Raw genomic sequence first — 13,890 nt, 5'->3', positions numbered from 1 at the left:
TTTTGACCATTCATGTAGCCCACATAGGGATATGACTCGAAGTGATCCAGAAAGTACTTTTAAGGTTTTCTAGTAATTAACTGGAGAACATCTTAAAAAGTGCTTCTCTCGAAGTTCAAAGCATCAAAGCCGGTTTACTCATTTTTCTCTTTCCACGCAGGTGCGGGGCCTCCAGCTGATCGAACCGTGGTTATAGAAGAGTACAGGTTCTTGTCACAGAAGCTGTTTGCTGCCGTTTCTGTCTTCGCCGGCCTTGGAATCCTGCTCGGCATTGTCTGTTTAACCTTCAACATCTATAATGGCAACGTCCGGTAAGTTTACTGCTGAAGAGGAATGAAGGCACATTCATCGTTCTATTCTCAGCTCCGAGAACTGCATGTGTATTTATTTTATAACGAGAGGATGTTATAGTGTTGCACGATGGGCTGATTGTTCCAGCTTTGTTACATAAGGCACAAGTGAAGCCTAGTAATAATGATGAAAATAAAGCTTCCTTTCACTGAGAGGTCATGGTTATGGATTTTTTTTTTTTTTTAAAAGGAGAAAAGAATGAGAATTGATGGATGAATTAAATGGGCTGTTAGTGGCTCTGAGGTTAAAGAATTGGTTTTGTCGCATGAAGGTCACCTGGAGCTACAACAGCACTGAAAATTTGACGAATAAATGGAAATGACATTCTACCACAACCTCCAGCTGCTCCAGTAGAGCCCATCATTCAGTGTGGTTTCACTGCGAGTATTTTTGTAGAATGTGAAATGGGGTGAGGCAGAGGGAGGGGGGGGAAAAAAAAACCCAACTCTCGAACATAACTAACTCCTGTTCAGCAGAGATGCTTCTTTAATGTAAATGCTGAATGGCACCGCTGCGTCTCGAGTTGAGAGACTTCTATAGAGACTCCAAAGTTTCTGATGTGGGTGTGGCTTCTGAAATCTCACAGCTGGTTTCATTGTCACAGCTTATGCGCAGCCCTAGACCAAATGCAAATAGACTTCCTTTAAAAAATGCCTTTTGATCTAGGATTTCTCGGCTTAATACATGTCTGTGAACCCAGTGCTGCATATCTGCCATGTCTTTTTAACATGCTATTTTTATGTCTGACCTGGTCAAAGTGATTGAAAGTCCCATAAGACCTCAAGCTTATCAGGAGGTGTTTTTCTTAAGCGTTGGGAAGGTTTTTTCCTTTGGGGATCTCTGGCTGGCTCCAGGGTGCCAGTCAGGCCCTCTTCCAGCTTTGATTATATTTTTGAACCAGTTTCACCGAGGGCTGCTCCAAGCAGTCAGATCAAATCAAATTAAATTTATTCAGTAAGCTGTTTTTACAAAATAAGTTTGCCAAAAACTGCCTTGCTAAGAGACAACATACATAACCAATTCCCTTGAAATGGGGAAAAACATCAAACACGATCAGGAGCTCTGCTTTCGAGGTCCGGTAGCTTGCGTTTGTTTTATTTTGTCGTTCTTCTTTCATGTTTGGGAACGGGACGGGTGCTTCCTGTCTTTGTTTCACTGATGCTTTTTTCCACTGTTGTGTTTCTTTATGTTACTTTTACCAGCTTGCTTTTTACCAACCGATTGGTTTTGCCGCTGGATTTTTTTTTCTATGGACTCCACACATGCGCACATTTAACTTTCTTTTTTTTTTTTTATCATTGTCTGAACTGTTTTCTTGCTCACCAGTCAGCCTGCACTCAAGTCCTTTTTCCACAGCTGCTTTGAAACCGCAGTGGCCCCTTGCTGAATGAAAGGAGAACGAGTTTTTTTTGTTTGTTTTTTAATTATAAAGAAGTCATGCAATAATTGGGCTTTTCCCATCTTTCAGTGAGCAACCTGCCTGGTATGTTTCACCTGGCGTGAGTCTATGAGTCAGTTGGTTTCCTGGCTGAGAAGTTGAAGATGCGATCCCGTCGCCTGCAGCTCTTCTAGCAGCTCACTGTGGCAGCGCCATCTGGTTCCATCATTTTCTGGAATATTTCAGACTGATGCGCTGTTGAAAAAAAATGAATTGACCATTGCCTTGGTTTGGAGACACATTTCTAATGAACAATAGCGCTCAACAAGCTCACTGGCAAACGCACTGTATTGAATTCAACTTGTGTGTCGCCCGTTAAATGCTTTTGATGAAGCTGCAGCGGAAGGAAATGTACGGTTTTCATTCATCGTACATTAATAAAGGCTGTTTTCTAAAAATGTCACCAAAGACACCCGGCTTGTTCATGTCGTAATCGCTGCAAATGATTTCATCAGTAGATAATAGGCTCAGTCACCATTGTGCTACCTCATTCGGTGATGGAAAATGGCTTAAAAGACTTCTATTTAAATGATAATCTTCAACATTATCCACATCTGAATCATCGGATGAGAGCTAAACATCAGCATCACTTTGGTCCCTCAGATTCCCACAGGAGCTTGTTTCTTAGACTCAACACACCAACGTTCAAGGGGTATCCAGATATCCAACATATATAACTACAAGATACCACATTTTCTATCAACTCTTAACATTTTTTTAAATTGCAGTGCATTGCAGCAACATGACGTGCTGCATAATAAGAGAAGAAAGCAGCCTCTCACATCAGAAAATAGGTCCTGCAGTGCAATGAACATCATGCATTCATGCTATGTAATAGCATTAAAGGTTTTTCAGAGGTAGCCAAGGTTGGATCGGGGCCAGCGCACATCGAGAATGGTTTGTATGCAGGCGGCGTGAGCTTGTGGATGTACAGTAAATAAGCTGCAGGGTTTCAGGGCAACACAAGGGCAGGTCAATGAGATGAAAGAAGGAGATTCACCTACGGTTGCAGGATGAGCTCGAGCAGGAGGGCAGAGGTGTGTGTGTGTGTGTGTGTGTGTGTGTGTGTGTGTGTGTGTGTACGCTGATGGAGGTGTGTTTTATGGAAGATCAAGTGAAATATCAGATTGTTACTGTGTGGCATTTAGAAACAGAAATCACTTTTTTAACAACGGTGATAAGGTGAATGCCGTTTGCGTGGTTGTCCTTTAATTCCTTGAGCTTGACCGACTGGTCTCTTTGGACAGATGAAAGTACTTGTAGAGGGTGGATTGTATGTGGAGTGTACATGCTTCTCTTAAGTTCTTTACTGCTGTATTTGATTTGGTGTGATTTAATAAAGTTCTCAGTCTTTGTTGTTGTACTCTGATATTTGTATGTGTGATGCAATAATCAGGGTAACACAGGGATAGAGGGCTTGCTCTCACGTCGTCTTCCCTGAAGAAATAAAGCTTTAAAATTGAAATACAGTGAAATTGCCTGTCACATACGGTACCCAGTTTAAACATAATTCCAAGAGCCACACTTTGGAGCAACGAAGAGCCATTTTTTTCCTGTGTCATTTAATGTCAGAAGTGTTTGTCGAGAAATGGACATGGTGGACGAGCCTAACTATTACCGATGTTACAGCTTTAACGAGTGAAAGAATCACTTGACCCCAAACCTCTCTGACTGACCATTGACATCTTTGAGATCTGTGCTGCCTCACCGACACAGTGGGGGCAATTTCTCTCGTGCCGTTCGCGGGAGGTGTTCACTTGTGTTCCCTCAGACTCAGCTCTAACTTGAGTTTTATGCAAATGAACAAAATGCAAGAGCAACCTGCGTTTTATAGACAACCCCAGCATGGGATGGATGTGCTAGCAAGGAGGCTAAACGACAGTACAGCGTGTGTGTTTCTTCAGCACCGAGGTTTAGTCTACGCACAGCTCTGTATACTCCAGCTGCTGTGACACAAGCATACTAAAACGCTGTATTACAGGGCTTGCCATTGTAAACATTATACATGGTAAATGTCTCCATGCTAACAATGTTTTGTGGCCATCTTAGCATACTGATGTTGGCATTTAGCTCAAACACTCACTGTGGAAGTGCAGCCTCCCATAGCTGTTTGTGTGGCTGCAGACTCATAGAAAAGTGGATTATCCTGGGAAACCCTCCAAGTTGCATAGTATCGTTATCAGTGTACAATTTATTAGGGGAGAACTCATCTGTTCCTGGGAAAACACCACTGTATGTGGGTGGCGCAATAAATATTCAGCTTGTGTTTTGCATCTTCATTAAAGCCGAGGTAGCAAATGAAGAGTGAATAAATGCATCACATAATGTTTAGAATCTTAAGCCTCCTGGTCACTTGGAATTTTTATGTGCATAAATAATCTCCCAAAACAGAATTTGACCATCACGTTGCCTCGCATCAAACCAGTAACAGCAATGACTGAAATTTTAACTGAGGCTAAATTGACCACTGTATAACATTATTACATTTTTCATTACAATTTAGTTTTCCAAGATGTGGTCAGTTTCCCCATGACATCCGTAAATCTGCTGCTACACCAGGAATTCTGGCAGTCGGACTGCTGTGCTGACACATCCAGTAGTGAACGAATCATCCCTACAAGGGTGAACATGATCCCTGCAGCTTTTTTATTTTCCCAATTTACTTCTGAGCTCTCCGGAGCAGCGTACAAGGATCTGTCCCCTCCATTCATAAAGAACCAGTGATGCAAGCCGGGTATCAGAAAATAGTTGTCTGTTCACCTCACAGACGACAAAATGTTGCAGTCTTTTATATCAAAAGATGCCAGTTGTAGAACCATGAAAAGAAGTTGCCGAAATTAGATTCGGTGTCATTGCTACTGTAAAGTTACGCTAATTCCCAAAGAGTGACAGTGAGGCCAGGAGCACGATAAATTCCCACTGATGTACAATTTTACCCTAACGTGCCTTTTTCCAGCAGACATACAAAGTCTAATTGATCTCTCTTTTCTGTGTTCCTCCCTGTTCCAGCTACATCCAGAACTCTCAGCCGTACCTGAACAACATGACAGCAGTGGGCTGCATGATGGCTCTGGCTGCAGTGTTCCCGCTGGGGATTGATGGTCACCACGTCCACAGATCTCAGTTCCCCGTCGTCTGCCAGGTAACAGGAGGACGAGACAGACTGTTTATTTTGTGTAAACACTTGGCCCAGAATAGAGCAGATTTTTTTTTTCCTTCCCCTGTGTTGAGAAGGGACTTGTTATGTGATACAATCCAGTGGTCATTTTCATCCGTGTCTTCGCTGTGCCATTCAAATGTCAGATCTTGGTTTCCTGAAAGGTGATTGCAGTTATTTATTTCAGTCTCCTGACTGCAGTTGCGCCTGCTATTTACGGGTCTCCAGTGGTCACTTCGAGATCTTAACACGCTTATTTTCAACACTCACTGTATCTGATTCAGATACACATCTGCCGATGCGACCTCTCATTCCGATACTAGAACCTGTTTTCGTTAATGTTGTCATCTGGTTGTTTCTGTCGTTGTTCATGGATAAATCGCAAAACGTGCTTCCTATTAAAAGATGAAAAAAATGTAGTATTGTATTTCAAACCTGTTAATTAGACCTGTATGGATCAGTGATGCATCTGATGTTACGTAACGACGGGTTCACGATCCAGCGTAAAATACGCAGTCTAGATGGTTTTGTGGAACGGCAGCATCCGATCCGTCCGTGAAGGCAGCTGATACGTAAACATCAGTATCGGCATTGTTCTGATATTCCATCTCTCCATCACTTGCACCGTTGCAAAAGAAGTTATGTTCCTCTTATAAAACTGATACGCAGAAAACTGTGTTATCCTGAAGAGACACTCAGGCATATTTCCTCCTTTGTGGTTGTTTATGTGGATAGAAGATGCATATTCTTACTCTTGTGTTCAATGTGGCCTCAAGCCGTCCCTGACCTCCTCCGGAGCTCCTTGGGTGCGTTTACATCTGCACTTTAATGTGCGCAAGCACTACCCCAATGCAGTCTGATCACCTAAAACATGCTTTCATGCCATGTGTGATCGGGTCTTGGATTTCTGGTCTTTTCACACCTATTGAAACAATGTCATCTGTGTTATTTTACCCTGGGTGGAGCTGTGAGGTAACTAAACTTAAAATAGGATGTTTCCCTTAGGTGAAATATCAGGGCTGAATTTCATTCCAGCATGGTTGCAGGTGTATCTCTGTCTTATGTTAGCGTGAAGTAATTTTCTTTGAGTGGTGGATAAAACGAAAGCTCGGGGCTGTCAGCTTTAGAGAACTCCGAGTACTTTGATGGCCATTAAGAACAATCAAAAAAAGCCTCGATTGAATTAACACTGTCATCAACACTTCTAACATCGTCTTTCTTCTTGTCACTCTCTTTACGTTATCAATTATAAATGATGGACGGTCGTGAAATCTTGAACCCCCGATAGAATCACATTAAACATTCAACCAATTACTCAAATAATAAATCAGATCTTCACAAAAAGGAATCTCCTCTTACATTCCTCACTCGCTGCAGATAAAATATCCTCATTTCAGCATCCAAGAAAAATGTCCTCTTACACTGTCTTTGGAAATGTTGGAGGCTCTACAAGTTCCGTGGGATGGAATCATATTTGGCCTCAGCAGAGTGAGAGTGAGAGTAAATAATCATTAGCTCGCAGATTGGTCTGGTTTCCAGCTAATTTGGCAGCATAGCATGCAGCTTGTAATTACTGGTCCACTCGTGGGTCAATGAGAGCTGAGGCGATAAATATCAAACAGTACACTAAAGGACAATTCTTTGTTTTCAAATCAGCATTGATTTTTTTTCTTCATGTGTTAAATTCCCGATGCTGCTGAACCTTGAAGTTGTTTTTTCTGAAGTAATTCTCCGTGTGCTGCACACGTCAGTTCTAACAAAGCCTGACCTCTGTGAGAGATTGTTCTCGAGCAAAGTGAGAGTTTGGTTTTCATGTTGCTGGCAACTGCAAAACAATGATTCAAATTAGGATTTATTAACACTGACTCAATTGACATAGAGTATTTGAGTTTTGGGGAATTCTGTAGTACAGGCAGGAGTTTCTGTGTGCCAGAATAGCAGAGCCAATGCGATGCCAGCACTAATGAGTAGTGGGAGTACTTTTCTGTCACCCATGTTGAGTCTTTGTGTTGTGGAGGCGAGCGAGAGATTTCCATTTCTGTCAGCTCTCTGCTCCTTGTCCCTGTCCAGTTATTCTCTCTCTTCTCTCCTCTTTTCTTCTCGTGCACTCTACCTCCAACCTTCTGCTCTCCATCTTTTTAATTCCTCCACGCCGGCAGCAGCTGTAGGCTGGATACATTTATGCTCTCCATATGTCCATCCCACTCTTGTTAATGCAGTATCTGTGGAACCCAGTGGGGGAATTGCTTGCAATTTTGGCTTAAATTTTCACGGGAACTCAGGGATGAGCTGGTGGTCAAAGGTCAAGGTCGCTGTCACCTCACATGTGCAAAATATGTCACATTCTTGTTACTGCCCTATTTCAGGAACTCCTTTAGGGAAGTTCTCCACATTTTTTCACTAATATCCACTGGGACTCGAGGATGCGTTGAAAATATTGTGGAGGTTAAAGGTCACCATCATCTCAAATGAGCACAATATCTCAGGAAGCCGTGAGACAATGTCTTCAAATATAGTACAAACGTCCAGTGGGACACAAGGATGACCCAAACAATGGTCAGGCCCAGATCGCTGTATTTCCAGATTTGATTTGTTTCTGCTCTCTCCTCAAACCTACGCACTGCACATTGTCTCCTTCCTGAACCGCATCTCTCCTTATCACCTCCCCTTTCCGCCTTTTCTCTTTCCTCCAGTTCCGCCTGTGGCTCCTCGGCCTTGGCTTCAGCCTGGCGTACGGCAGCATGTTCACCAAGATCTGGTGGGTCCACACCCTCTTCACAAAGAAGGACGAGAAAAAGGAGAAGAAGAAGGTAGGGAGGGCTGGAAGGAGGTCGGTAGGCAGGGAGGGATAAGCCTCTCAGCGGTCTCCGGAGAGCATAGAAAGGCTGGGAGAGGGAGGCCAGCTCACACAGCATGTGTGGCGTTGACTGATAAAAAAAAGTTCTGTTGGAATCTTTGCAGGCTTCCTAGTAACATAAGCTTTTAAGAGGCCAGCTAGGCATCACTCACTTTTTAAAGAGTGCAGGGATAAGGGTGCTGGACACACGCTGACGGACACTTTACACATGCATGCACACATGCATGCACACATGCAACATTTATGCATTAGAAACATGCAGGTTTTGGGCCCGTGACACCTTCGTCATCAGCTTTGTCCACACGCTTCACGCTTTGAAGAGGATGGGATTGTATTTCAGGAGATAGTATAACCTAGAGCCAAGAAGATCCTGGGAGTCGCGTTGTGTTGTGGGAATTTTTAAGACCTAATCAGAAGTATAAGAGATTAGTCCATTTATGGAATATTTATGAATATGGATGAGTATTATGCAGAAATCCAACCTTCGGGGGGTTTATTATTTGAGCCAAAGCACATCAAATTGGGATGACTTTCAACTCACTTCATGTCCACAGAAAGGCAATTTACCAGAGAGCTAAGTATTTAAAGAAACTTTTACAAATCGAAGGGAGAATGAACGCTTTTCAAATCAAATTTTTTTTGGCAACTGTAGTAAAGAGACACCTAGGACGGTGTAATGTGTTTTCTTCTTTATTTTATTTTTCAGTTTAAGTCATTGCTCGGTTGAAATGCTGCTATTATGTTGGTTCTGGGAGTGAGCCGCGAATAAAAAAAAAAAGAAAAGATGTGTGGAAATAGTAGAGGAGCAAAATGGGAGAGCCCATTCTTGTTGTGGTACGGTTGTATCGCTTTCATTACAGCAGAGTAATTGAGATGAAACTGTCCACACACAACATCTCAGGGTGTATAAATGATGATTTCAGGTGGCAGCACAAATATAGCTACTGCAGCGCTCAGTGTGTCTCCAGCAATCACACACGCAAACTCCCACTGCTCCTGGAATACATTTGGACACACGCACACTCCAAGATACACATTTAGAAAGACAGTTCGTGCCCAGTCATCCAGAAATCACAAGGACGCCTGTTTGTATTATTTGTCCTGGTTGTTTGTCTTTGTTTGTGGGCCGGCGCTTGATGCCCTTGGATCGTGATGACTGTTGTGTGTTTGTGTGTCTGTGTGATGCGACTCTCACAGCAACACTTGGAGCCGTGGAAACTCTACGCAACAGTTGGAGTGCTGCTGGCTATCGACTTCCTGTCACTCATGATCTGGCAGATTGTGGATCCTCTGCACATCACTGTGGAGGTACGAGTACGGGAGACAGATGACATCATTTGTGTATAATGTGAACAGACCATGCAGCCGCCGCCATCGTTCAGAATTGCAGTCATTAGACGCTGGGCCTCATTTACTGAAATGTCTTTCTCATTTTGATTCATCTCTAACTGGAAGGGAATTAAGGATGAATATCAAACTGTTTTCCAGAGCACAGCTGACCATGTAGCAATGACTTGGATAACTGTGTATATTAGTGTTTTGGTACCATTAAAACAGGTCTAACAAGCGTGCCAAAATAACCGCCTCGTGCAAAATCCAATGAAAAGGTTTAACTTCTTAAAATCAGCATGATCTGCTGATTTTCATATAGATTTGCATAATTAAAATGTTGGTGGCATTTGCAAATGCAAAAAGCAATATTTAGATTCCCTCCATATCGACACCTGCACCCAAAGACCCACCTGTTCTTCCGTGTACCCTGCCTCGGCAGATGGTCGGATCAGGAGAGGTGCAGCTGCTCCTCACCGCTCGGAAAATTCAAGCAAAGCCTGCAGAGCAAAACCAAAGACGCTCAATCGCGTGCCATCACCACAGGTTCCCCCGACCGACAGCAGTTTTCACTCATCTGTTGCTAGCAAAATGTCGATGAGACTGACACATTCAGTTTCACAAGTTAATCCTCACGAATGAACAGCACTTTTAGGATTTTTGAAGCGTTGATGCAGTCACATAAATATGAAGCTAGCATTATGCTGTAAATGAACTGTGTCAAAGCTGTCGTGCTTCTTTTGCTTTTGGAGCGATGCGGTTGGGTTCAGTGACTTCATCTGCCACCATTTTTCAAGTTTTGTAAGACATATAAATACTGTGAAATGCACAAGTTCGGTATTTACCTTCATGTGTTTAGCTAGAAAGTTTGCAAATCCAACCTGAGTGGAAAACTGTGAAACCAGAAATTTTGCTTTGCTTCACTCTAATCTGATATTTTCATCTGCCACACGTTTTCATCTCCACCGCAGAAAGGAAGGCTCAGCAGACGCTGACATCGCAAGCCTTATGTTCATTATAATGTGGCCACTTAGAATTTTGCACTTGAACCTGATGACATTCGATAGAGTAACCTTCCACTTTCAAGACACATAATAAACTCAATAGAAAATAAGAACACTTTCAGCCAGACTGATGGTGAAAAAGGCTTTCTCTAATACTCAGTGTCAGTGGAAGTGTGTGGTGGCGGGAGGTTCCTCCGTCAGATTTTATGATTTTCCTCCACTTGTCCTGAAGTTGTTAGGTTTCATTTTGGAGGGTCTTAAAACCTACAATCATGGATATCTGTGGCCACAGAGGAAACATTCTGTAAAGACCCGAATACATTGTCACCCTCCAGGCAAGTGAATGTTGTTGACACATCCAGCCAAGCAAGAGCGGTGTTAGTATTCACACGGAGGGGTTTGTGTCCACCTGATGAATGGTCTCTCTCCTCCTGGCTCTGGGTTTCGTCTCCGCCGACTCCTGAGGGAAACCTCCAGCTCTGCAGCTCTAAAACTCTCCACTACATTTTCCACTGATCCGGACTGCCGGCTGTTTGGCGCTGAGCAGCTGCCGTTCAGTCGAGCGACTGTGGCGGCAGTTTTCATTCAGACGGCTTCACACTGGCACCTTTGATGTGGGAACACATTTCACAAATGAGGCCTCGTGAATAAGGTCAAAACCCATCACTGCATATCTTTACATTCATTCGGCTGATGCCTGATTCAAAGCAACAATATGTGTACAACTGTACAGACACACACACACACACACACACACACACACACACACACACACACACACACACACACACACACATAGCCCTGCCATTTATTCTGAATTACAGGTCTCATATCTCAACCGCCCTCTTCACCCGCTCACTTTTCTGTCAGCCCACACAGTCAGTCAATCCCCCCCCCCCGTCTCTCCGCTGTCCTTCTTAGCGTGGCAGCTGGAATAGGCTCCACCCCCCCCCCCCCCCCCCGCTGCCCTTAACAGGATAAGAGGTAGAAAATGGGAGGATGGATGGATGGAAAGTTGAAACCGTTACTGAAGAGAAAAAAACAAATACATTGAACATCAATTTAAAATCTACTTTGAAAAACCAAAATAATAATTAGGATTGTTTAGCAGCGTCAGGTCGCTGATGCTGGCTCGTATTTCTCCTGTTTATGAGATGTAGAAGGGGCTCTGGAAAACAGCTCTCCAAATAAAGGTCAGAATCAGTTGAGTTGGGGTCCGCAGCTTGTTGGAGTCAGCGTGAGGGTCCAAGGAACCCGAGGAACTTGAGAACCTCGGGTTCCTTATTTATGTGACTTGTTGAGGATCTGTTGAGCCGAGGGGATCAGAGTCACTGGGGCTTATGCTTACTGGACAGTTTTGCTTCTCTCTCTAGTGTGCTGCTGTCTCATCGTTTCTTATTATCTCCCCCCTCTCTCACTCCCTGTCTCTCGCTCTTTCTCTCTTTATCGTTTTCTCCTTTCGTTTCTCCTCCTCCTCTCTACTGTCGGAGTAGAAGTTCACTAAGGAGGCTCCTAAAGAAGATTTGGATGTCCTGATTCAGCCCCTGTTGGAGCACTGCAGCTCGGAGAAGATGAACACGTGGCTCGGTATCTTCTGTTACCCTCCTGCATTTCACTCCATCTCTTAATCACTCTTTGCCCTGCTCGGGTTTTGGATATCTTCAGCATACACATGGACATATGCAGACACACACACACACACACACACACACACACACACACACACACACACATGCACACACACGCCCCTGCTATTTACTCAGAATTAAACAGGTCTCATATCTCAACCGCCCTCTTCACCCGTTCACTTTTCTGTCAGCCCACACAGTCAGTCAATCCCCCCCCCCCCCCGTCTCTCTGCTGTCTTTCTTAGCGCGGCAGCTTATGAAAGAATAATGGTGCTGAAATTCATCTAATGTGGGCCACAAACTGGGCCATTGCCCCATAGCATTTCCCTTCTGAGAGAAGAAAAGATGGTGCTTTAATATCAGGCGGTACAAAGAAACAATGGACACTGTGAAGAAGTCTTGAACTCACTCAGTCACTCAGATCTTCTTTGCATGGCTTCTCTCTCACTTTCACTGATATATTCTCTTTCCTCTGTCAGTCTGAGCGGTTTTCTACGCATTCAACCTTTTTGTTTTATAGTCTAATATTAATATGTATTGTTCCTACATTATGCATGTACTTGGTCTTAGCAGTATTGTATATGCACTGCCTCACTCCATCCTATTGCTTTACCTACTCTTGCTATCTTGCCATTTTTGACATGACAAACAAAAGTACTCTTAATATTTGTACATAATATGTTCACTCACCCGTCCAGTACTTCATACACTTTGTTGGCCACGTTACCACTGCACATACAATCAAACACTCACCATGAGATCCCACAATCCCCATTACGATGATGTTTCTCCATAGATAAGTTCATTAAAAGGGCGCTCAGAACTCTGAACTAAAGGTTATAAAGAATGAAAAGGAGAGGAGAGGAAAGGTCAAGATCGCAGAGGTCAACACATCCAGAGTTTTAGTCCCTGGTGTGGGTCAAGCGTTGAAAGCGCTGAAACATCCCATAATGCATCTGACCTTCCCTGGTCTTTCAAAGCTCACTCAGTTGAAGTGTCGATTTTCTGTTCTAAATGAACTGAGATACCCAGGTGATGTCAGCGCTCCTCCCTGCAGACTTTAAACAACAGTCTTCACATCCAGTAAATTAAAGTTAGCGTGGAGGATAGAGGTTGTCATGACTCTTTGGGGTGGAGTTTGTGTTTAACTTTTTCTTTTTTTTTTAACCAGTCTTCACCGCTTCCTCTGTAAATATGAACAACTCAGCCTTCCAAACTGTCCCCTTTTCTAAACTTGGCAACATTTCCTCCAGTATTTGAACTAGGAAATGCAAAGTTGGCCACGTCAGTACATCTAACCTGAGGAAACACCTGCTCCAAAACTAAGTATATCCAAAAGTTAGAGTGTGTTTGATAGCCTGAGAGCCAAGTCCCCCGTAGCAGCTGCAGCTAGCGCTAGCAGCTCAATTCAGTAAGTCTTTATTGTCTCAGGAGGACAATTTCAGAGCAGATTAAACCGCAAGAACAAAAACACCACAAAAGGAGAGACACACTACTATGATAGAATGCAACATAATGAATAAAAACCAATGAGAGCAAGTGGTGAACAACGGGTAAAAGTTGGCATCCGATTATAAGAGTTTCAGTCAATAAATAAGTACAGGGATGGAGGGTGTTGTGCGTCAATTGTGCGTTTGTGAAGGGAGGATGGAACCGGAAAAAAGTTGGACTTATTTTTTACAACTGCAGTTACATTTTTGCTATTCCAGAGAAAGTAAATTACTTTAAATTAGTTCCTCAGGCTACCAGGACTGATACGGGTTCAGGTGTCAACCGTACCCAACCCCATGTATCACCATCTCACGTCTCATTGTAGGTGGCAACGTAATTATAGGATATGATTGAGCACGTTCTTCATCACTTGAATCATTACCTCAGTTGCATGCACTGAACCTATATTTCTTGTCCCACTGTTGTTCTGGCTCCCTGTAGGTGTTGTTTATGGCTACAAGGGTCTGCTCTTGCTGCTGGGCATATTTCTGGCATACGAGACCAAGTCAGTCTCCACAGAGAAGATCAATGACCACCGGGCTGTGGGGATGGCTATTTACAACGTTGCTGTGAGTCCGAAAACACAACTGTCACGCTTCACTCGGACTGCTGCTGCTGCTACTGCTGTGTGCCTT

The 13,890-nt window shown here is 43.5% G+C and overlaps 1 protein-coding gene across 1 annotated transcript in view; it reads left to right on the top strand.

Annotated features, from left to right (window-relative positions):
* The window catches only part of gabbr1a (gamma-aminobutyric acid (GABA) B receptor, 1a), a 71,449-nt gene that overhangs the window by 50,874 nt on the left and 6,685 nt on the right, over positions 1–13,890 (top strand). Inside the window, exons 16-21 of the mRNA XM_086217883.1 lie at positions 161–311; positions 4,799–4,931; positions 7,640–7,756; positions 9,001–9,111; positions 11,630–11,723; positions 13,697–13,824. Of these exons, the coding sequence (XP_086074009.1) occupies positions 161–311; positions 4,799–4,931; positions 7,640–7,756; positions 9,001–9,111; positions 11,630–11,723; positions 13,697–13,824 (734 nt within the window). The remainder of the gene's footprint in view (positions 1–160; positions 312–4,798; positions 4,932–7,639; positions 7,757–9,000; positions 9,112–11,629; positions 11,724–13,696; positions 13,825–13,890) is intronic.

The sequence above is a fragment of the Aulostomus chinensis genome, chromosome 11, assembly GCF_037954235.1.
Source record: "Aulostomus chinensis isolate RoL2024-O1b breed Wild chromosome 11, RoL_Achi_v1.0, whole genome shotgun sequence".
Taxonomy (NCBI): Eukaryota; Metazoa; Chordata; class Actinopteri; order Syngnathiformes; family Aulostomidae; genus Aulostomus; species Aulostomus chinensis.
Note: the sequence above shows the minus strand (reverse complement) of the source record. Positions and strands in the feature narration are given on the sequence as shown.